The 23527-nt window shown below is 40.3% G+C and overlaps 2 protein-coding genes across 21 annotated transcripts in view; one reads left to right on the forward strand and one right to left on the reverse strand.

Annotated features, from left to right (window-relative positions):
* The window catches only part of Cacnb2 (calcium voltage-gated channel auxiliary subunit beta 2), a 356213-nt gene extending 350748 nt beyond the window's left edge, over positions 1-5465 (forward strand). For all 9 annotated transcript variants that reach the window (XM_004859950.4, XM_087207093.1, XM_087207094.1 and 6 more), the window contains 3 exons: positions 2043-2138; positions 3124-3309; positions 4123-5465. In XM_004859950.4, the coding sequence (XP_004860007.2) occupies positions 2043-2138; positions 3124-3309; positions 4123-4617 (777 nt within the window). In that variant the 3' untranslated portion in view covers positions 4618-5465. The remainder of the gene's footprint in view (positions 1-2042; positions 2139-3123; positions 3310-4122) is intronic.
* Positions 1-23527, reverse strand: part of Nsun6 (NOP2/Sun RNA methyltransferase 6) — a 110307-nt gene that overhangs the window by 35378 nt on the left and 51402 nt on the right. For 8 of the 12 annotated variants that reach the window (XM_021240392.2, XM_087207098.1, XM_021240393.2 and 5 more), the window contains 3 exons: positions 15404-15552; positions 12118-12243; positions 9215-10392 (listed from right to left, as the gene is read on the reverse strand). In XM_021240392.2, the coding sequence (XP_021096051.2) occupies positions 10159-10392; positions 12118-12243; positions 15404-15552 (509 nt within the window). In that variant the 3' untranslated portion in view covers positions 9215-10158. Of the gene's footprint in view, positions 1-1784; positions 7508-9214; positions 10393-12117; positions 12265-15403; positions 15553-23527 lie in introns of those variants that run through there. The other 4 variants (XR_015449608.1, XM_021240390.2, XM_021240388.2 and 1 more) reach the window with 4 other exon arrangements.

A 23527-nucleotide genomic window follows, 5' to 3' on the forward strand; every position in this document is an offset into this window, starting at 1 on the left:
ATGATCTCTGGAGAGAACTAGTGAGAGGATCTGAGCCAGCTTCCCCCAGGGGCAGCAGTCCTGGCCATGGGCTAAGATTTTTTGAGTGGGAACACTGAGGAGCAGAGGATAAGAGACACTAGTCTCAGTACTCACCCAAGAATTGAGGGCCAGTGTGGATGTGAGTGTCCGCAATGGCAAGGGTGAAGGCCCCTGGTTGGGTGTTGGCTTGGCAGGGTCCGAGGAGGACAGTCAGGAGGCCAATCCCGAGCTTTCGGCACCAGAAATGAGAGGATGAGAATGAGCCAAGAGCACCCGAGACTAGGCTAAGGCAATGGCGAGAGCAGGAGCCAGGGGCTGGCTAGGTGACCTCTTCTATGGGCAAGTGGCATAAGTGGTGGTGGTGGGGGACAGATGGACGGACACACAACCAACACATAGTGGAGGTGGATGTTTGGCTGCAGCCAGAGGTGAGGTTTAATTCCATTGGCAAGTTTGAATTTCTCGGTGGGAAGGAAGGACTATAAGTGGGAGAGCTTTGTGGCAGGAAAGAGGCATTTTATCTAGCAGAGATCTGTCGCATTTTTTAAGACTGATATAAGGCATAGTTAATTTCATGGCTTAGCACATTCTTATAGTGCAGCTGATGGATCCCTTTGAGAGGGTCCAGGAGGTAAAGATTATTTCATTGATAATACTAAGATATTACTCCCTTTTTCACCACGTTGACTTTTGCGTGTAAGGTGCAAAAGCAATGTTGGGTAAAACCGCTAGAATCTACACATGAATCAAGACAGTGGTACCAATGAGAGCTAGAAGTTGTGATATTTGTCAACATCATGCTCTTATAGTTAAAAGCACATTTTAAAAGGAGAGCTAGTTTCACTTTGACAGAGCTGAAGGACTCAAGTAAACCATTACTTTCCAAATATGATCAGTGAATGACAGGAATCATGCATGGTAAAAGAGCCAGTCAAATTTAAGGACCAGTCCCAATGAAGTAGTAAAATGGATGAATTTTTAAATTTTTTATCTCTTAAATACAAGCCTTTTTCATACTCTAGGTAATAAAAAGTACACAGTAGGATTATTTGTACTAAATTAGCCACTTTTTTAATTGCAAAGAACAAATAACTTGAGTATCTGGCAGCAATCTTCATGAACAAAATGAACTGGTCACTTCAAGAACAACAGCTAGAAGAATTTCCTGCCAATGATACCATTTTAATATATACAATGAAATATGTCAACATTTGGAAGATCTGAAGAACTTGGTGAACCATTACTTTCTGAATGATGATATGAGTCATGCATGGTAAAAAATCCATTTTAGTTTAAAATAGACCAGTGGAAGAAAAGTGCACTGTTCAGATTCCACATGGCAACTACTCTTTAAGGAAGTAACACCTGAGCTTTAGTATCAAAGAAGAATATCCATATCTTAATATCCTCCTTTTCCAATTACACATCTATAGCAGGTTGGATTTTCTTTGTATATGTCACCCAAAACAGTACCCTGTGAAGCATATAGGAGACTTCAAGTTGTTGTCTATTAAACCACATATTAGCTTTATAAAAAGGTATAGCTGTGTTTATAGAAAGTATTTTAACAGATTAACTTTTAAATGGCTTTTTATAATATTAATAAGGTAAATATGAGAAATTTTACACAAACAAAAGTCTTGGGGGGGGTGTCTATTTTTTTAAACCTAAAGAAGGCATAAGACAAGTTTGAGAAGTGTTAAAGTTGTATGGAAATGCTTAAAGCCTGAAACTCAGATTTATGTTAGCATGCTAATTTTGTAAATAAATTTACACTTTTGTAGGCTGGGGGTTTAGCTCAGTAGCACTGTGCCTGCCTTGTAACCACAAGGTCCTGAGTTCAATCCCTAGTAACAAAAAACACAAAACAAAGAAACTTATACTTTGTATTATATAGCTCAATCTACTATAAATTACTTGTACTATATATAAAAAGGCCCCCAGATACAAGAGTCAGTAACCTACCTTGTACTTTCCCCGAATACAGACATTGCTCTGTTAAAAACTCATGTCTTTTACAGGTTTTACAAAGGTTAATAAAATCTCGAGGGAAATCGCAAGCTAAACATCTCAACGTCCAGATGGTAGCAGCTGATAAACTGGCTCAGTGTCCTCCAGTAAGTTATCTCCACAGATGGTAGAATCCAGCTGAAGAGATCAGACCTGGTATTTTATTTTGAAAATCACAAAACACTTCACATGCCTGAGGGAGAGAATCCTCATCACTTAAAGGAGCGTTTGTTCCCAACAAGTACATTGTCTTGCCTGCTTCTGAGGTCCTGTGTTCTGAGCACATTAGTGGGCCTCAACAGATGCCTACAGAACACATGCAGTGGTGCTGTCCTCACCCTAACACCTAATAGAAGGGTGGAGTTTCACAAATTTGCTTTACAAGATGGACCTCTGTGGGGCTGACATTATTCACTTCTGAGGGAGTAAGTTGCCTGTCCTTCATAACTGTCTAAGAACTGACTTGAGGCCATGTAAAAACAAAATTCTGAACAAGTCACTCAGACTCTTACTTGTGAATACATTTCTACTTCATAGCCATTCCAGAGGCTATGAAAGTTGATTCTACCCATCTGATTGCTTTGAAGTATGTTAAAATCTATCATAAGCTCTTTTTAAAATCTTAAGAAGTGTGGCATTGTTTTTGTTTCCTAATGAACTACTGTAAAGTTTAGATCATGTCAAATTGTCAGTAGTTTCAGCTGTTTGTGCCCAGTTTCATGTCCTAATTGTGCCTCATTAACTTCTGAATTATGCCAAGGACAGGCTTCTGCTTTGTACTGTACAGCTTTTTGTTTTTTTTACCACATTATCAATGCCTTCTTTCCGCAATGATATACAACTTTTTTGCACTACCCAGCCCTCAGTGACTATTTTGACACCTTTTGCTTAAGCATTCAGTGCTCAAACAATGTGAGGTGACACACACTTAAAAGCTGCCTAAGCCCACTGACAGAAAAGGAGAAAGCAGAACCCATAAGCACGGGCAAGCACAGGGGCGTGCAGCTCCTTTTATAACATCAGGGAGAAGGTGGCGGGAACTCAGTCCCGGGCTGGCATTAGGGGTGCTATCTGCAATCTTTCCCTCTGCAGGAGTTGTTCGATGTGATCTTGGATGAGAACCAGCTTGAGGACGCTTGTGAGCACCTGGCCGACTATCTGGAGGCCTACTGGAAGGCCACCCATCCTCCCAGCAGCAACCTTCCTAACCCTCTCCTCAGCCGTATGTTAGCCACTTCAACTCTGCCCATCAGCCCGAGCCTAGCCTCTAATTCACAGGTAAGGGTAGTTCTTTCTAGGTCTCCACAAAGCAGCTGGGGTGCTACAGGTGACACCCCTGGGATCCAAGCTCAGCAGGCAGCCTGATGCGTGCTCCAGGATCTTAATGGTATCCAAAGTATGACGCACATCCTGTGTGTTGTGTACCTCTAAGCACAACAAACAGAACACACTACAGACTTTAAAACTCACTCACTGCATGCTCCTTAAGACAGCAGACTGGCAGCATTCCAGGCCTGGTTGTACCTGTAACTGCATACGAAACCTAAGGCAAATTATTCCCAGGCGCATTTGCCTCTGGGACAAGGACAACTTAGCAATAACTACAACCTGTTGTCCTTCATTCTCATCTTTTGTCCGATTACCTTATCTATTGGGTTATTGGATCAAAGCTGGTAAATGTAAAGGTCCTAGCACAATGATGACCCATGTTGTGTCATTTAACCATTTCATTTTACTTGTGGGTTTTAATCTTTTTCACGTGTTCAAGCAGAGGTAGGTCACTTTACACCCCATGTACAGAAAAATCTCAGACCTATGAACCACAAGAGAATATGTACAAGAACAGTATCCCCTCTCATTTAGTCTTTATACCAAAATAGGTTGATAGCTATATGCACTGTTTCAGCACTTAAAATTAAAGTTCAATACACTACAAACCCTGTCAAAGGAATTCAGTACCTGAGCTAGACTGGGCTTCATTTCGGCATTTTACATCCTTTCAAGGACTCCCCTTGAACGTCTTTGCTCTGTGCCCTCAGTTCCTTGTGCACAGACTTTGCTCAAGCCCACCTATGCTCCTCTTGTTACCAGGGTTCTCAAGGTGATCAGAGGACTGAGCGCTCTGCTCCTGCCCGGTCAGCTTCCCAACCTGAAGAGGAACCTTGCCTGGAGCCTGTCAAAAAATCCCAGCACCGTTCCTCCTCCTCAGCCCCACACCACAACCACCGCAGTGGTGCGAGCCGAGGCCTCTCCAGGCAAGAGACGTTTGACTCTGAAACTCAGGAGAGTCGGGACTCTGCCTACGTGGAGCCAAAGGAAGATTATCCCCATGAACACGTGGGCCACTATGCCCCGCATCGGGATCAGAGCCACAGAGATGAGAGCCACGGCAGCGGCGAGCACAGACGCAGAGAGGCTCGGCACCGTGCAAGAGACACAGATGGGGAGCAGGAGCACAGCGAGTGCACCAGGCAGCGGAGTCGCCATAAATCCAAGGACCGCTACTGTGACAAGGATGGAGACGTCACATCCAAGAAACGGAACGAGGCTGGGGAGTGGGCCCGGGACGTTTACATCCGCCAATGACTTTTGCCTTTTTGTGTTTTCTTCCCCTCCGAGTCTTGTAGAACAGCACCCTCCAACAAAATCTTTGGGGTCTACACTGCAAACGTGAGCTGTCTTGGATATTTTGTATTGCTGTTGCTTGAATAGCAATAGCATGAAATAAGAGTATTAATAGACATTATTTGCGTTTGTAAGTGCTGTACGTTGACCTGGTACAGCTGCACTCCTCTGGTTGTACGCCAGACTCTTCAGAAACTGCTGTGCGTAGCTGCCACCTGAACAAAACCTATTGCCATCCAGACAATGTTAGCATTTTAAGAAATACGGACGTACCCAGCAAGCCAGAAGCAGCACAGGTCAAAAGTGGAGTTTCCTGTTTTTCCAGATGTTTAATACCCTGATACCTGATGGGCATATTCATTCATTCATGGACCACTGTTTCTCGCTTGTGCCTCTGGCTGACTAAATTTGGGGACAGATTCAGTCCTGCCTTACACAAAGGGGATCATAAAGTTAGAATCTATTTTCTATGTACTAGTACTGTGTACTGTATAGACAGTTTGTAAATGTTATTTCTGCAAACACCTTATTATAATTATATATAATATATATACATATATGTTTGACCACACTGTTTTAGTCTTAATGCCAAGTCAGCAGATTTGCTTTATGAATTACAGGGACTAGTGATGCCCACCTTCAGGAAATTTGTAATAATATTGTCTAGACACACATCTCCACTCAAGTAGAAAGTCTGTACATACTGTAAATATGTGTGATTGCCTGACTTGAAAAGGTTTGATTTCTAAATGTATACCATCCTTGTAAGTTTATAATTTTAACCATAAATTATGGTAAATATAACCAAATTCCAGAGATTGTTCTACTCCATACAGTTCACACTGATTGTGACAAACACGTTCTTAGTAGCGAGTGTCTGTTATAGTCACTGCACTGGAACCCGCTGTGTGCGTGTGTCTGTAAGAGTGTGCGCGAGTGAGTGGAAAGCTGAAGACTAATGAAGAAGAGACTGAAATCCAAAACTTACCCACCTGGCTTTGTGTGTAACTGTGCTGTGTGCCGCTTGGATAATTCATTGAGCAGTCAGGGAATGCGAGGAAGCTTGCTGCCAAAGGTAACTAGGAAAGCGTTCATCTGCTGCCTCTTTGTTTTTACTCCCAGAGAGTAAAAACATAGGCAATTTGTACTGTGAGTGTTTCACTGGAAATGTACAATCTTTGTGTGTTCAAGTATTTGTTTTAGTAAGAAACGTTTACACAGCTTGTGGAATTATTTCGTAGGAAAATAAATTTTTATAACTTCTCCCACTTCATTTTCTAACCTTGCCTATTGTTCCTGTGGTTTATCTCCCACTTACCTACTGTTCCTCCCCATCACCAAGCTCCCTGTCCACCAGCTTCCCTGTCTGTCAGAACCCAGAAGTGCTTCTTATAACCAAAGTTTCTGCTCTTCAGATGTTGTTATCAGGGCAAAATGGGGTGACTTGAAGTGAATCAAATGTTAAGAATATTTTCCTGTATCAGACATCAACTCTGAAGGGGAACCTAGAAGACACTGTCTCCATGCCTCGATTACACGGCTGTAGGAAGCTTTCGTTGTCACCATGCTAAGGCTAAAACCTCCTTTGTCTCTTTCTGAAGTGCCCAGTTATGGCTGGATAGGTGAGGCAGTATTAGGTGTGCAAACACCTACCATCTGGAGCTTGTCCCGGGAAACTGCCTCTCGGTAATTGCCTAATTTTCATCTGTGTATTTAACAAAATAATAGTTATAATAATTATTTTTTGTCTTGGTTTCCCAAATTTTCCCAAGTTCTTGCCAAATATTCTTGGGCTTTTATAAGTAAAACTGTTTTGCATTTAATGATTTCCCTACACCCAAGAAAATGAAGTTTTAAAAGTGAGTTATATATAGTTTTACCAGCTAATATGAAAAATTTCCCTCTTATCTGTAAGAATATAAAAACTCTTTAATTATTGTATAAGTACCAGCGCGCTAACCGATTGCACCACTGGAGCTCCAAAACTCTTTAATTATTGACAAAAATTTCACCTTATCAGGAAACCATAAGCGTATTTCAACTAAAATTTCTTTTATAAAATATTTTGGATAACTTTTCATCATATGATGTTGATCATCAATCCAACCCTTTTCTACATATTGTTTCATCCCATCTAAATATAATGGGTATATGCTCTTCTCGCGGCTATCATGAATCCCTTTGAAAGAATAGTGCTAAGAGCTCATCTTTTTAATTTTGTGCCTGATTCTTAGTTTCTTATGTTAGTGCAAACCAGAGTATTCATCAAATAACTACACTGAAGGATTTGACAGAGAGCATTCATACTGGTATGTGAAAACTGTATAGTGGGCATATGTGTAAATAGTACATAGTCAATCTATAAAGGAAGAAACAATCCCAAGGATTTAAGGAGTGATATAAATTAGTCTTTTCACAGAGCAAAGGCTTCATGTGAATGTACTCAGTTGTAGAAATGTACTTACCGGTTTGCCATACCCATTTCAGTTCTTCCCATGCTTTCTCTGTTGCTCATTGAAGTTAATGTTACAAAGAGGTGCTGCTAAATGTAGGATGTCTTAGTTACATTGTACTTGGGAACAATGCCACATTCTAACATGGTCTGCTCTGCATTCCTGTTAAAACATTCACTGTCAGCTACACTGAACTGTTTCACAAACCTGGTTTAAAGTCGCTCATATAAAACAAATAAAGAGCTGGCTTCTGCACTGTTATTAGTAGTATTAATTGTCAACTTAGGAACAGTCCTTAGGGTTAAGCATGTGACGGAGTTCACAAGACTTACCACTGGTGGCGGATCTCCTTGACCGGTGACACTAACTGCTGTCCCTTCAGAAATCTTCTATTGTATCTAATAAAAAAAAAAAAAGGCTCAAGGTAAGTGAAAGGTTTTTAAAAAATGAGGTAGTAGGGCCGGGGATTTAGCTCAGTGGTTTCACTGCCTGCTGCGCAAGTGCAAGGACCTGAGTTGGATCCCCGGTACCAAAATAAATGAGCTAGTCATCTTTTCCCCACCTTAATAATGTGCAACAATTTTTTATTCATACTATTTGGAATTTTATTCATTTTAAAATGAAGTCCATCTTGGGCTGGGGATTTAGCTCAGAGGTGCCACTGCCTACCTCATAAGTGCAAGGTCCCGCGTTCAATCCCTGGTACCAAAAAAAAAAAAAGGGTGGGGATAAGCTTTAAAAAAATACATAAATAAAATGAAGTCCATTTTCATAACACATTTAACTCCTTTTCCTTTCGGTTCTGTCATGTACTGACAGTTTTGGATATTTTGATGTTTTGGATGCTTTGATGTTACTAAAACAGGCATACTGTTAGAGAAAAGTGGCCTAAGATGGGTTCTGAGTCAGTTTTTTAAGTTTTTGCCAAAGTATATTTTTAATTATTTGTACTTCACTTTGCTATTTAAAATGTGACACAAGGTTCTGAAGTAAAATGTACTCAATGTTGAATTTAAATATTTGTTTTCATACAAATATCTATATTAAAACTATGTCAAAAGACACATTAATCCCCCACATTTTCCTGATTTTCCCCTTTAATGCATTTTTTTCTTACATTTCTGTGTTCCATAACTGGGTTGTTTTATTTTCCAATTTGTTTAATTTTCTGTCACTGTTTCTGAGCAGGCAATAGATGCTTTCTGGATGACAGAAAAACTATTTCAAGCTGCAAAAGATTCAGGTATGAGTGACTGCTTATATCCCTCATTCTGTCTAGGTCCAGTAACTATCATTCAATCAAAGAGGAACAATGTTTACTATGGCACTTCTGTTTGACAAATGGAAATGAAACCCACTGAAAATTGTGTATGTCAAAAAAAAAAAATGAACAAAATTCTTTATCCTTGTTTAAAATATGCAAATATCTTTGTTTTGCTGGCACTGCTTATATTTTCATGTTTGCTGCTATTAACCAAAAATGTACAACAATACAGATTTGCTGCCAGGCTGCTTTCCTACTATTTTCATCCCAGCCTCGCACAGGAGAGGAAATACTTTATAGTTTCTTGTAATACATTTAAACCTTGAGGTATGCTGAGTTCTGGAAACAGAAGTGCCACAGGTAAACACTGCTTCTGTTCAGTCAAATGACATTACTGAATACAGGCAGGATGAGGGATGGACAGGAGTCATCTGAATCTTATGAAGCTTGCAATAAATTTTGCAATTCCATGCTGTTAAAAACAAAAAAGGTCTCTATGTCCAGGATGTTTTCAAAGCATGGTGGTGGGGCTCTGCCTGGCTGGCGAACTAGAACGACAGTGTCGTAAGTGGCTTGACAGCAGAAGACATGGGTACTCGGGGCATGCAAAGCTCAGAGGTTGGTGGACAAGAAAGGCTTCTTTCAAGAGGCTCTCCAAAAGATCTTATGTACAAGACCTTGCATTATTACAGAGACCAGTAAGTAGTTATGAGAAATTCCTAAGGAAAATCGATGAGGAAGAAGTCAAATTACTATTAGGAAACTGATTCTATTTGTCTACTTCATACATCCAGGGCCCAGTAACTTGGGTGACTTGAATGAAAACCAGCAAAACAGTCTGATGTGTTTACAGCCTTTAATCTACAGCTGTACTGGATATTTTAACAGATCTCACCTAAAAAGCAGGTAGAATGAAAGAACACGCCTAAGGCTACAGTTAATTTTTCTTAAAGCAGACACACTGGCTACCATAGAGGGACGTCTGGTCACTCTGGCAGCTGGGTGATGTTCTTGTTTTGTCTGAGTTTAGATTTGATTCGAAGTGGGGTTTTGATCTATCACAGACATAGACGTCATGGCTGAGGTTGGTGCTCTGTGAAACTCTTCACCACAAAGCCCAGCGAGTGCCAGGAGAGCCCCGAGCTGTCGGAAGCTGGTTTTCTCATTCTCCCCAAGCATTTCTTGTTGGTAACCTGAATAGCACTCCAACATAGGCTAAAAAGTACCCAAAAGTGGAAGATGTTCACGTTTTTATGTACAATTAAAGGAAATTTCCAATTTTTTTTTTCTGGTTTCAAGACTTTCATTTAGAAGAAGTCCAGACTTCATGTAAAAGAGGGTTAACATATAAACAGAGTCAAGTACAATACTTACCTCAGCTATTGCCCCATGGTAAATATTATACTTCCCAGGCCCTGAGTTCTTAAGGAAATAACTACTTAGAAACTTGGGAACAGAAAATAATTTTTTGTAACCATATTAAATACTAATTTTTAATATTAAAATATTCTTTATAAATTAAAACAAGACCCTAAATGAAAATGTTACAGGCATCCATAAGTAGCTCTTTTTCTTTATACTCTACTGAATCCTGGAAGAAAAATCCAGAGTATAATTTCATAAGCCCCCCACCCCCTCTCAGATACACTTCCTCTATGTCTCTGATCCCTGGTGAAACTGCTGGCAGCCTTCTGTTTCCTTAGCAACCACGCCAGCACTCAGCAGGCCTGACAGTACTTTGTTTGGGGGAGGGGGGCACAAAACAGATGCAAAGCTGTGGAACTTTCATTTCTGAGGATCCTTCTCTGATGTGCTTTTCCATTTTAGAAATTTTGCAATAAAAAACCCTATACAATCCTTATTTGCCAGCCGGATCATATCTTCTGCTCTGGCATCTCTGAGAGTCTCGAGGTCAGTGTCCCGTAATGGGGTGGTGGACGGATCGAATCGCTGCAGCTGCCTCAGCTGTTCACCTGATAAACCAGCTCCCATCATCCCTTCGCCTCCAATCTGTGGTTCCTATTGGAAGAAAAACAAATATGGATGAATGTCCGTGTAGTTAACAAATTAAAAGACAGACAAAGCTGGGTGCAGTGGTACAGGCCTGTAATCCCAGCACATGGGAGGCTGAAGCAGGAGGAGTGCTGTCAGTGCTACGCCAGCCTGCGCTGGATGGGGAGACCTTGTCTCAAAAAACAAAACAAGAAACAAATGGTTATACCTATCACATCTTCCAAAATAGAAAAACGAGTAAATGTGGGCCTGGGATTTAGCTCAGTGGTTCCACTGCCTGCCTCGAAAGCGCAAGGTCCTGAGTTCAATCCCAAGTACCCCCAAAAAAATGAGTAAATGCTTTTCCCTTGTGGAATGTACACGCTGCTTTTAGGCAGTAGAGCACCCGATGAAAGGAAGACTTAACTATGTCTTATATGCTTATGAGGTACTGGGTGACATTATAAAAGGCTGAACTCTGTAGTCAGAAACACATGATTTGAAATTGCAGCTGTCAAATTTTAGCTGTGTGACCTTAAGCAAGTAACTTTACCTAAACTCATTTTTTAAAATCTATAAAACAAAATGCTCAGTTCTGAAAAACAGAGATGATGATATCCTGTCTGGTATACAGTGGGAATGAAGTAAATGGAACATTATAAAGCAACAGATAAAAAAGTCAGCTTTGCTTAGCACATATCAAACTTCTGAAAACAGTTCTTTAGACATCAGAAATGCTTTTCTCTTGGTTTTTTGTGCCCTTGGAGAAGAAATATCAGAAAGGGATGCACAAATTAAGGCTGCATCAATTAGCTTAGAAGAATACAGAATCCAAACAAATTCAGTGATACCTGCAAACCACTACAAAAAAGTTCCACAATCCTGATTTAAGTCACCATTCACAGCCACGCGTTTGTGTATCAATAAAGACAGGTTTTCAGACATATACTTAAGAAGGCAGTTTATTAACCCATGGGGTGAAGAGAGAATACTTCTTTCAGGTATAAATTCTAAGTGAATTCTGAAGTCCTCCTTTCATCTATCACTTCTGAGTCTAGAAACCACTTCTGGATTTTTATGTATTCCAATTACCCACTGGAATTCTGCACAGGAAGGTACTGAAGTTAGACATTCGATGACCGAACACTGAGCATTATTACAGATACAAACTTCATCTCAAGTATTATACGCTAAAAACTGAATCATAGTCTTAAAATTCCTAACAAAATTAGAGTAGTGCTAAGTATAGGAAAGCTTCTTAAATGTTAGATTTTTATATAATAAATTCTAAAGAAGCAATAACCCTGAACTTTTTTTTCCTCTCTTGCTTGGTCTTTTGATATTCCAGTTAGTATGTTTGGGCTTTGATGTGACATGAGAAAACATGCTCAATATTTTTCCATAGGAGAAAAACAATGGACTAGAAGCAGTCGGGGGGCACCTTTGAAAACAAAGTGCCAAGTCTCATGAACAACAGCTAGTAGAGAAATAAACAGGTAACAGAAATCACCAAGCTTTGAGCCATTTCAGCATAATGGCAAAATATGAGTGAAAAAGTCTGTCATCGAGTCATGCAAATTCCCCGGGGTCAGTCTAAGACGGATCTAAAAGGAGCGATTTTTTGTTTACTACAGTATTTGCAGCAGAAGTTTTACTTCACATATTTCGTCATGTAACACCCAGCATACACCGCCACACTTCGGTTTCTGTGATTTGTCAGACTGCACAGAGGAAAACTGAAGCTCCTCTTACCTGGGGTTGAAGCTGAAGGCAAGGAAATGTGCTGAGGGCCCAGGCCACCTGCTCTTCATTTTCTTCCAGGGTGACAGTGCATGTGCTATAAACCAGCGTGCCTCCTGGCTTCAGCAGCTGGACTGCCTAGAGAGAGCTACGTCAGATCTGCATACCAAGGCCAAGTATGTGAAGGGACTTTACAGTGTCACGTATTGACGCCTTGGAAGTATCTGATGTTCCATAGTAAGTAATTAAGAGCACAACATTTGCATCCAGGACTAGCTGCATTTCACTGCCTTAGAGCTCTTGTACTTCACACGGACCAAGATTCTCAAATACAATAGTTTCATGTTCAGAGACCAATCTCATTTCAAAAATTCACAAATCTAAATTTCTAGGCCAGACCTTCTTTCTGAATTCCATACTCATATTCAGCTGCCTCCCTGATATTTCACATCCCAAAATAAGCTCCTGTCTTCTTTCTGAAAACGACTACAGTCTTTCCATCCCTCTAAGATGTTCAGGCTCCAAACCTCAGATTCTACTTCATGCCTCTCTCACATTCATCACACATCAGCAAATCCTACAAGTTCTACCTTCAAAATATCCAAAATTTGACCACTTCTCACTACTTCCACTATTATTTTGGTCCAACCCTCTTTGCTGCTTGGAGTATTTAAATAGTCTCCTATTTAGTTTACTTGGTTCTTTCCTGTTCTCCCATCACTTATTCTCAATACAACAGCCAGAGTGGACCTTCTGTACTTATTACATCTCAGCCCCAAACCCTTCCGACGCCCTCCATTACAACTCAGAGTCAAAGCCAAAGTCCTAAATAGGCTCTGACTTCCTCTACGACAGCTCCTGGTCTTGCTCACTCTGCTTTAGAACCACTGGGCTCCGGCTGTCCCTGGAACCCGCGGCAAGGCACCCCCACCTCAGGGCCTTTGAGGCAGGCTGGAACTCTCAGAATCCTCTGCACTGCTTACCCCTTCACAGTCTTCACTGCTCGCATGGCACCTTTACAGCAATGCTCCTCCTGACCCCCTGCATAAAACCCCGAATATGCCAACCCAGCACGACTGTCACTCCTTCTGTCCTGTGCTTTCCCGCAAGTCCACAGCATTGGCGCCTTGTAATCGTCTAAACAACTTACTCATTTGTTTACTCCCCCACACCCCCAATTAAAATACAAACCCAGAAACTAAGGGCACGGACCGTTTGCTCGCTCTTTTACTACTCTGTTGGCATCTATCATAGCACAAAGTCTTACACACAGTAGGCACTCGAATGAATCAGGACATAAGGTGCCAAACTAAAACGAATTCGTCTCCGTCATGTTCATCTTTTCAAATTCTCAGATTTCTTTTTTAAAATTTGAGTGTACATATTTGTATTTTCTTCACTCACTAGGGAAATTTAAACTTTGTTATTATGTGCCAGCTACTCAATTAAATATTTTCTCAGTCAGTCTTATAACCAACGTGAGGTAAGGTTACTATTTCCAATGAAGTTCCCGTTAGGTTAGGCTTCTTATCCTCATTTCACTGATGTGGAAATCAATGTAACTAAAGTCACTGATGTGAAGAAGCCATGGCTCAAATCAAGATATAAAGTCCATATCCCAGTCAATTTCTATTCACCCACTGTACTCAAGTTCCTTCTCACAGGTCAGATGTTCCTTTTCATTGAAATCATAAATCCACTTCTAGAAACCTTTCAAAATTTCCTTTTCTGCTATGACCTAAAACGAGCAAAAAACCAAGTCCCTTAAAGTAGGATCTTAATTTTACTCTCCAATCAAAGTGGCTTGCAGCTGGAGGTAAAATTTCGTTTCCTGCTTGCTGCTTTAACTCTAAGGATGTATTCTCCGGCTGCTACCAATAAAGTTAAATAATCCCCAAGGAGTGCTGCTTTTGTGAACGCAAGGAAGGATGTGTGGAAATATACTCAAGGACAGCTTCAGAGATGGAACTGTTGCTCTAGTCTATGCATTTATGATTGGAAGGCTGAGAGGAAATAATGAATTCATCTTTGATCAAAGGCTGTCTATACTTGGTAAAATCCAGAGTCATTTTTGCAAGATTAACAGAAATCAAGTGTTTTATCTAGGTTTCTTCTGACGCACACTGGAAATCAGTTAATTGTTCCAATTTTCATGGCCCTTCCACAATTACACGGGATACTGTCATTCCTAATCTCATCAATGCATTTGCATCTAACAGATTTCCCACTTTTAATGTGCTCAGATGACTCAGGAACTCTACAAATAAAGAACACTTTTATAGCAATTCTTTTTTTTTTTTTTGGTACTAGGTCTCAAACTTGGGACCTTGAGCTTGCAAGGCAGGCAGCAGAACCACTGAGCTAAATTTTCCCAGCCCATATAGCAATTCTTTATAATAACTATGTGAACTATTCACTTTTTTTAAAAGACAGAGCACAATGTTCAAAATTCATTAAATATCTCAGTGAAGAAATTCTACCATTGCTCTGTATTTCAGAGGTAAAATTACTGGGTGTGGTTGCACATACTTGTAATCCCATCACTCTGGGATGCTGAGGCAGGAGAACTGCAAACTCAAATTCAGCTGCTGCAACTTAGTGACTTAACGTGACCCCTCTCAAAATTACAAATTTACGAAGTGCTGGGGATGTAGCTCAGGGCAAAGGCCCTAGGTTTAATCCCTGGTACTAAAGAATAAGTAAATAAGTAAATAAACAAGGGGTGAGCTGACATGAAGGAAAGCTTCCTGTATTTACAGTTAGGCATTCTCAGTCCTGTGTGTGCAGTAAAATACACAAAGCATAAAACTCACCATTTTAACCATTTGAAAGTATATAATTCAAAAGGCATTAAGCACACTGTACAACTATCATTATGCATCTCCAGAACTTTTTCACTGGCTCAAATGGAAACTCTGTAACCACACCACTGACTCCCGATTCTCCCATTCCCCACCACTCACTCCCTAGCAACCTTTCTCTGCTTTCTACGAATTTGCCATTCTACTGGCCTTATGTAAGTGGAATCATACAACATTCTTTCTTTTATGTCTGGTGTATTTCACTTAGCATAATGGTTCAAAGTTCATCCACAGTGGAGCTATATATTGCGGCCCTTTTAAAGGCTGAATAATCTTCCATAGACGGATGTATTTATCCCTTTATCTGTTAATGGACTCATGGGTTGCTTCCACTTTTTGGCTACGAATAATGCTGCTCTGAACACTGCTCCAAGTGGCCTAAACATCAAATTACCCAAGGTCAACCTCCTTCACACAGAAGGTCACCACGGACGTACCACAGGAAAGAGTTTTCGCTGCAGTGGCTGGTATGACGTCACTTCCTTCAGAGTCCAACTACAAGCCATGTTTGGTCTCTGTCCCATTCCGCTGCAGGGTGCATCAAGGAGAATTCGGTCAAAAGACTCTGGTGAGAATGGAGGTGTCCCTGTACAGAGAATTATAAATATCCTTGCTATTTGTCATATTTGGTCTAGAAAACTCTTGATACAAACAATGATCGGGAATTTAATACAAAATACACAAATACATAATAGTAATAAAGGGCTGAAGATGTAACTCAGTGTGAAGGCCCTGAGTTCAATCCCCAGTACCACCAAAATCAAAAATAAATAAAAGTATTATTTGGGATTAAAAGACAAAAGATAAATAATCTTTCCCTTTCAGTGGGTGATAAAACTAATGCTGACATATTTAATATGGCTTTGAAGAAAGGTTTAAAAATATGGTTATTATTGTTGGATTTTCTTTTTGTACCAGGGATCAAACTCGGGTCCTTGTGCTTGCAAGGCAGGCGGCAGAACCACTGAGCTAAATCCCTGGCCCGAGTTTTTAGTATAGTATAAACCCAGACCCAATCAAATGAGGTCCTGTACTCCACACATTAGAAAGCACAGTTCATCAGAGCTAATGCTGAGAATGAATTCTAGTTAGTCTGTCCAGCTATGGTATTGATCCTGGCTCCTGTTCTACTGCTCCTTGGTCTTACTGCTGTCACCTCACCGGCAGTCTGGTTGTGGACTAGAATGAGCCTATATCCCTGGATTCCATCTTCCACGAGTAACCTTGTGCATTCACTTGAATAATTTTTTCCATGCCCGATCTGTACATATCATGAAACAAAAGCTTCTGTATACACTTTTATGTTATCCCTACAAGCAAGACACTGCTTCTGACTGCTTTTGTTTAAAGCTACTTGATCCTACAGAACCCATAACAATGTTCCAAACTTCACCCGAATGTCACCTTCTGCTTTTTTCTGATTGCAGAGCTATTAGATACAAGCCATTATCAATTTGCCTCGTCTCCCTCTGTAACCATCTTTGCTCTCACCTGTAACTTCAGGAGAAACTGCAAAGAATGTATTCTCTGGACACATACTGATAAAATCCTCTAGAACTACTGTACCAATCTACAGTTCAATTATCATGAGTGTACTTGTTTTTCCCAAATCCTCACCAAACCTGGTTTTTATTGGGATTTGTGTTTTTATCTGCACATGAGTATATCTGGTCTGCACTATTTCTATTAAGACTTCTTACTGATCAGAAGAAAAGACACATCGAAGAGGGTAGGAGGGACAGTTTTACATTACTCATACCACCTCTCCTTCAACCCCAAGCAGCACAGAGTAGAAAGAAAAATCCTCTGGTTGAGGGAAGGAAAGGAACGTGATCAACAGGATTTTACCTCAGATCCCAGTAACAGGCCCATCCTAATAAAACCAAGTGTCAGGCAGGACCCCACAGCCCCATCTTCCAGGCCAGTCCATGCAGCCGCACACTCCTAGCTTGCTCCAGCAGACCCCAGCGCTGTGCTGCCCTCATCAGGAACACTCTTGAGGGCCCAGGTTCCAGGCTGGCTCGCGTGGCCCCAGGACCTATGCCAACCCTCATGGTCCTAGCCTTCGGGCCAGTAACCCCGTATCCGGCCTCTAGGCCAGGCCTTGTGGATTCTGAATCCAGCTCAGTCCCCACAGCACCAGGGTCTATGGGAGTCACCATGCTTTCAGGTATGAGGCAAACACTCATGATCGCAGATGTCAGTCTGATCCCTACAAACCCAGCACTTTAGTGGACCTGGGGCCCAGGCCTGTTCCAACAGACCCAAAGTCCAGGCCTGCCCCACCAACTCCTGGTGCTAAGCAGATCCCCATAGATTGGGGCTCTAGGACAGTGATGGTGAATCTTTCAGAGACAGAGTGCCCAAGCAGCTACCCCAAACCTACTTATTTATTGCAAAGTGTCAACACTGCAATTATACCTGAATACTGAGGTTTTAGTTTAGAAAAAACAACTCATATACTTGGCTTGCATGCTGACAGCAGCACGTGTGCCATGGGCTCACCATCATTCCTCTAGGACCACCAATGCCAACTCAAACTTCAGGCCAACCCTTATGGACTTATCCCTAACCCCCAGAATAAAGGTGCAGGCCTGACCCACTGACAGATCAGCCCCCATGGACTCAGGAACCAGGACTATCTCAGTGCTTGGTGACAGCCTGTGCTCAAGCTCAGTCATCCCAGTGCTACATCATCTCCAGGGGAGCCCATGTGGACATAGCCTCTAGACTCACTGCTGCATATCTGAACAGAAGGTCTACCTCCATGGACCCAATCTTCACATCAGGTTTCCCAGTTTATCAGGTCACCCTGTCCAAAAACTCCAGCAGCAAAACAGCTCACAGATAATGTGATTTGGGTTTCTTGGAATGGACAGAGGAGCTGAATGATGGAAGGCATTCCTACACAAAGCCAGTGTGCAAAGACTATAAATGTCTACCTCTTGAAAAACACAAACACAAACCCACTGCCACAAGGATTAAGTAGAAATGGAGAAACACGGCCCCAATAAAAGAACAAAAGGAACCAGGAACCCTGGTTCCTGCTGTGCTGCTGAGCTACGTCCCTGGCCCCACTAATCATTTAGAGAAAAACTAGTATCAATAATTCTCAAAGTCTTCCAAAAAACTGAGAGAATTTTTCCAAATTTATTTTATAAGGCCAGCATTACCCTGATATAAAAGCCAGATTAGAAGGAAATTACTTCAATATCCTCGACAAACACAGATGCAAAACTCTTCAACAAGATACTAAAAAACTGAATTCTAGCAACATGACCAATTGATTCCAGGGAGGCAAGCACAGTTCACCTACATATAGCACCAAATGTGGGATGCTACATTAACAGAATGAAAGGCAAAAACTTCAATCATCTCAATAGATGCAGAAAAAGCACAGGATAAAATTCAATGCCTTTTCATGATAAAGCTCTCAGTAAATAAGGTATACAAGGGATATATGTTAACACAAGAAAGGCTATATATCATAATCCCATAGATAATATGAAAATCAATGGTGAAAACTTGAAAGGTTTTCTCTGAGATCAGAGATAAGACAAAGATAGCTACTCTCACTACCTTTCAACACAGTGCTAGAAGTACTATAGCAATCAGGTGAGAGAAAGAAACCATGAAATGAAACCATCTATTTGTTAGTGACATGATCTTGTATATGAAAAAACAAAAAATTCCATCAGAAAACTGTTAGACGTGATAAAAAAAATTCAGTAAAGTTTCAGGATATAAAATCAATATACAAAGATCAGTAGTGTTCCCACGCATTAACATTTTCCATTAAGTATTAAGAAAATAAGCTCATCTTCAAAACCACCAAAAAGAATAAAGGATTTAGGAGTAAATTTAACCATGGAGATCAAATATCTATATTAAAAAAACTGTAAAAATGGATAAAAAATTAAACACAAAAAGATGTACTAATTCCATGGATTGGAAAAACTTAATTGTGAAAATGTCCATACCATCTAAAGCAATCTACAGATTCACTGCAATCCCTACCAAAACATCAATGTCAATTTTCCACAGAATAAAAAAAAAAAATCCTAAAATTATTATAGATCTCAAAAGACAATGAATGACCAAAGGAATAGTGAACAAAAAAGGAATAAACTAGAAACATCACAATGCCTGATTTCAAAATACACCACAAACCTATGGGAATCAACATAGGATGACACAGAAAAAGTCATATCAACCAATCAAATAAGATAGTGTCAAAATAAATCTATGCATTAGAGACACAGTCGTACCTTGGTACTCTACTGCTTTGAAACTCATCAAATTTGGTACTCAATGCATTTGAATACCACTACCCTTTCTAGAGAAAAGAGTCTGTCAGGGACTTCAAGGAAAATGGTGGAGTGGTGAGCAGCAGAGAAAGAGCTTCTCCAAGATTTGGTGTCCTGACGCTGGAATACAGGGGTGGGTGGGTGGGGGTGGGGGGTCCCTGGGACCCTGGAAGGATCTTAAGTGAGAACTGAAGTCCAACAAAGTCAACGAAAAGAAGGGAGGTGGCAGGCTGTGCTCTCTCCCAGAGCCTAGATTCAGCGTGGGAAGGACAGGTCGAAACTGCAGACACTTGGTGACTACTAGCAACCTCAGTAGCCTCCACAGAGAAATGCACCAGTGCAACGGAGCAGTGGACACAGTGAGCTGCAGTGGTTGGTGAGTTATTCAGGTTCAGGCATCAACCAGGAGAGGCCAAATGGCCAGTAGCCATCTTAGAGAGGGGCCAACTGAGCTCAGAACTCAAAACAGCTACCACCACCCAGCTCTATCTAGTGGCTGTGTTGCGGTGAGGATGCTGAGTTTGAGTTGGCAGGAGGTCAGGGAGCCGAGTTCAAGCCAGCAAGGAGCAGAATTCAAGCCGTCAGGAGGCACATGGACTGTGGCAGGCTCCACCACATGGTTCCAGCCTCACACCCAGAAACCAGCCTGAACTTCAAGGGAACTAAAGGTACAGGCTTGCTGGGATTAGCCACTGCCCCACCTTAAAACTATGGCTGGCTTGCTGGGATGAATCAGCTCAGATCTGGACTCTGTCTGCCCATGCTGTCTACCAGTGACAGCACAGACACATCCTGAATTGGGCTTTTTCTTTTTTGCTATTTTCTGGGTTTTGTTCTTGTTTTGTTTTTCTTGATTGTTCTTGTTTTTACATGCACGTGAACACAGTTTTTGGTTTTTTGGTGGTGGTGTCCTCTTCTGTTCTTGTTTTTATTTCTTCCTTCTCTCTTTCCCTCCTGTCTCCTTCACCAGTTTCCCAAAGTTTGTATCATCTTTCCTTGTCTTCCAGCCTTCTAATTTCTTCCTCTTCTTATATTTCTCTATTTTTCCTCCTAGCTTTTTTTTTTTTTTTTTTTTAGTACCAAGGATTGAACTCAGGAACTTGCACTTTCAAGGGAGGTACAGCGCCACTGAGCTAAATCCTGGCCCTCTCCCTAGCTCCTCTTAAATCTTATCCCCTAAGGGTGAAATCACCATATTGAGGGCTTATTTATTGCATACAAGTTTCTGGTTCATTTTAGATTTTATTATGTAACCACAAATATAGTTAAATGTGGTTAAAGGTGGCAAATTAAGTTAGCACAGTTTGTCATTTTCTAGGCTGTGTTGATGCTATTGTTATTGCTGATTGCCATAATTATTGTCACCTTGGCAAAGAACAATCAGTTATTCTTCCTAGTATACCAAGACTGAGATTGCCTAAGGGTCTTAAAAAATACTATAGGCCAGTGGCAAACAACCAAGGGCTGGGTGAAGTAGGCAAAAACTTCTCATTCTCAATAAATTGAGGCAGGATCTCCCAACAGACTCAAAAGCCAAAAGCCAGCCACACCTAGAAGACACTTCTGAGAAGTAGTCATTTCCTAAGGGTTCTGAATACTGGCAATAAAGCTACTTACCATAAACAATTTACAAGCATCAACCCAGGAATTAAACTAAAAAAAAAAAAAAAAAAAAAAAGAGAAGACACTTCAATAAGATGCAAAGATGCAACAACCCCACATTTTGAGCTCACCAAAGGAAATCTCAGGGGGGAATGAGGTGGAAAAATCCTAAAGCCACACACCTGGACTCTGAAATCGTCACAGTGTTAGTAACAAAGCAAATAAATGAGTCTTTAGAAAAAAGATCAAAGCAGAAATAATTTCTCAGATAACTACAGTGATGGTGACCATAATGAAAGACATGCTTAGTGACTCTGGAGCAGATACAGATAAAAAAATAGAGGAGCTCAGAAAAATGATGGAAACCATGAATGCCCAACATAGGAAAGAAATGGAATCCATAAAACAGACGTCCAGATTAAAAATTCCATTGAAAGAACACACATCAGAATAACCCAATGTGAGGACAGGATATCAGACATAGAAGGTAGGACTGCAGTTAGCAATCATGAAAAGATTTCTTAAAATACCAAGAGACCATGAGAAATCAATCCAGCAGCTGCTAGATGATGCAAAGAAGAATAACATAAGATTAAACAGAGTCAAAGAAAAAATAGGAGATAGCTCAAATGACATTAAAAATCTTGTTCTCAGAAGTAATGGCAGAAAACTCCCCAAACAGGGAAAAAGAATTTGACATACAGTTAAGCAAGGCATCTAGGACTCCAATTAGCCACGATCAAAAACATCTTCACCAAGGCATATAATAGTCAAGATTCCAGAGATTACACCCAAATAGAGAATATTAAAAGATATTAGAGAAAAGAAACAAAGTACCTGTAAAGGAAAGCCTATCAGAATCACGGCAGACTTCTCAACACAAACCCTCAAGTCAAGGAGAGGTTGGAGAGAAGTATTTCAAGCCCTAAAGGAAAACAACCTCCAACCGAGATTGATGTATTCTGCAAATTTATCTTTCAAAACTGATGGAGAAATAGGATACTTAGACAAAGAGAACCTGAGGCAATTCATGAAACCAAAGTAGCTCATAAAAGTGTTCTGAAGGATATTCTAGAACAGATAACAAGGATTATAACAACCCCATGAACCCTAGCAGAATGAATCCACCTGGCAAGGCAAGAAATTAAACAGAGGAAGAAAAAAGGGAACCAACAACAGAAAAATAACATGACAGGGATAAGTCAATACATTATCAGTTATAAACATCAATGTTAATGGTCTCAATTCATGAAGCAAAAGAAACAGACTGGCAGAATGGATCAAGAAGCAAGATCGAACAACATGCTGCATACAAGAAACACATTTAATTCAAAAAGAAATTCATAGACTGAAAGTCAAAGAATGGAAAATAATATTCCATGTGACAGGAATCTGGAAAAAACCAGGGGTAGCTACTCTATTTGTAGATAAAATGGATTTCAAGCCACGCCTGATTAAGAGAGACAAAGAAGGTCACTACATTCTTGTAAAGGGAACAGTCCAAGAGGAAGAGATAATAATCATAAATACATACGCATCACACAGCAGTACAACCAACAACATAAAACAAATTAATGGACATGGAAAATCAAATAAGCACTAGTACAATTGTAATGGGTGACAGCAATACCCATTGTCACAAATAGAACAACTAGACAAAAAAATCAATAATGAAATATTAGAACTGAACCAAACTTTTGAACAAATACTTAGTAGATGTCTACAGAGTGTTCCACTGACAATGTCAAAATACACATTCTTCTCAGCTGCACATGGGACATTCTCCAAAATAGATCACATACTAGCTCACAGAACATGCTTAAGTAAATGTAAAGGAAATGAAATTATCTCATGCATATTATCTGTCCACAGTGCAATGAAATTGGAAATCAATGGCAAGAACTTCATAAACACATGGAAATTAACACCCTTCTGAACAACCAATGGTCACAGATGAAATATAAAGATATCAGACACTTTCTATAACTATATATATAACTATTTATAACTATATATCTATAAATGATAATGCCAATACAACACACTGGAACTTATGGGGCACAATGAAAGCAGTTATATGAGGGAAATTTATAATGGTGAATACTCATCAGGAAAACAGAACAGGCTCAAATAAAAACTTAATGTTGAACCTCAAGCTTCTAGAAAAAGAGCAAGTCGGGCCCAAAGCTCATATGAGGAAGAAAATTATAAAGATCAGAGCAGATATTATTGCAGTGGAGACTAGGAAAAAAATACAAAGAATCAATGAATCAAAAGAACTGGTTCTTTGAAAGATTAAATAAAATTGACAAACTCTTAGCCAACCTTATCAACAAAAGGGAAAGAAAAGGGCAGGGGATTTAGCTCAGTGTTGCCACAGCCCGCCTCATAAGCTCAAGGTCCTGAGTTCAATCCCTGACACAAAAAAAAACAAGAAAGAAATGACTCAAATTGCAGGTAATTATGAATGAAAAGGGAGAAATCACAACAGATCCTTCAGAGATCCAGAAGATCTTCAATGGCTACTTCAAGAACCTGTATTCCAAAAAAAAAAAAAAAAAACCTGTATTCAAGTAAGATGTAAAACAAAAAAGAAATTACAGATTCCCAGATATATATGCATTACCAAAACTGAATCAAGAAGATCTAAAA

Source organism: Heterocephalus glaber, unplaced genomic scaffold (genome assembly GCF_053883595.1).
Source record: "Heterocephalus glaber isolate CG9 unplaced genomic scaffold, H.glaber_assembly_v1.0 deba00000768, whole genome shotgun sequence".
NCBI lineage: Eukaryota > Metazoa > Chordata > Mammalia > Rodentia > Bathyergidae > Heterocephalus > Heterocephalus glaber.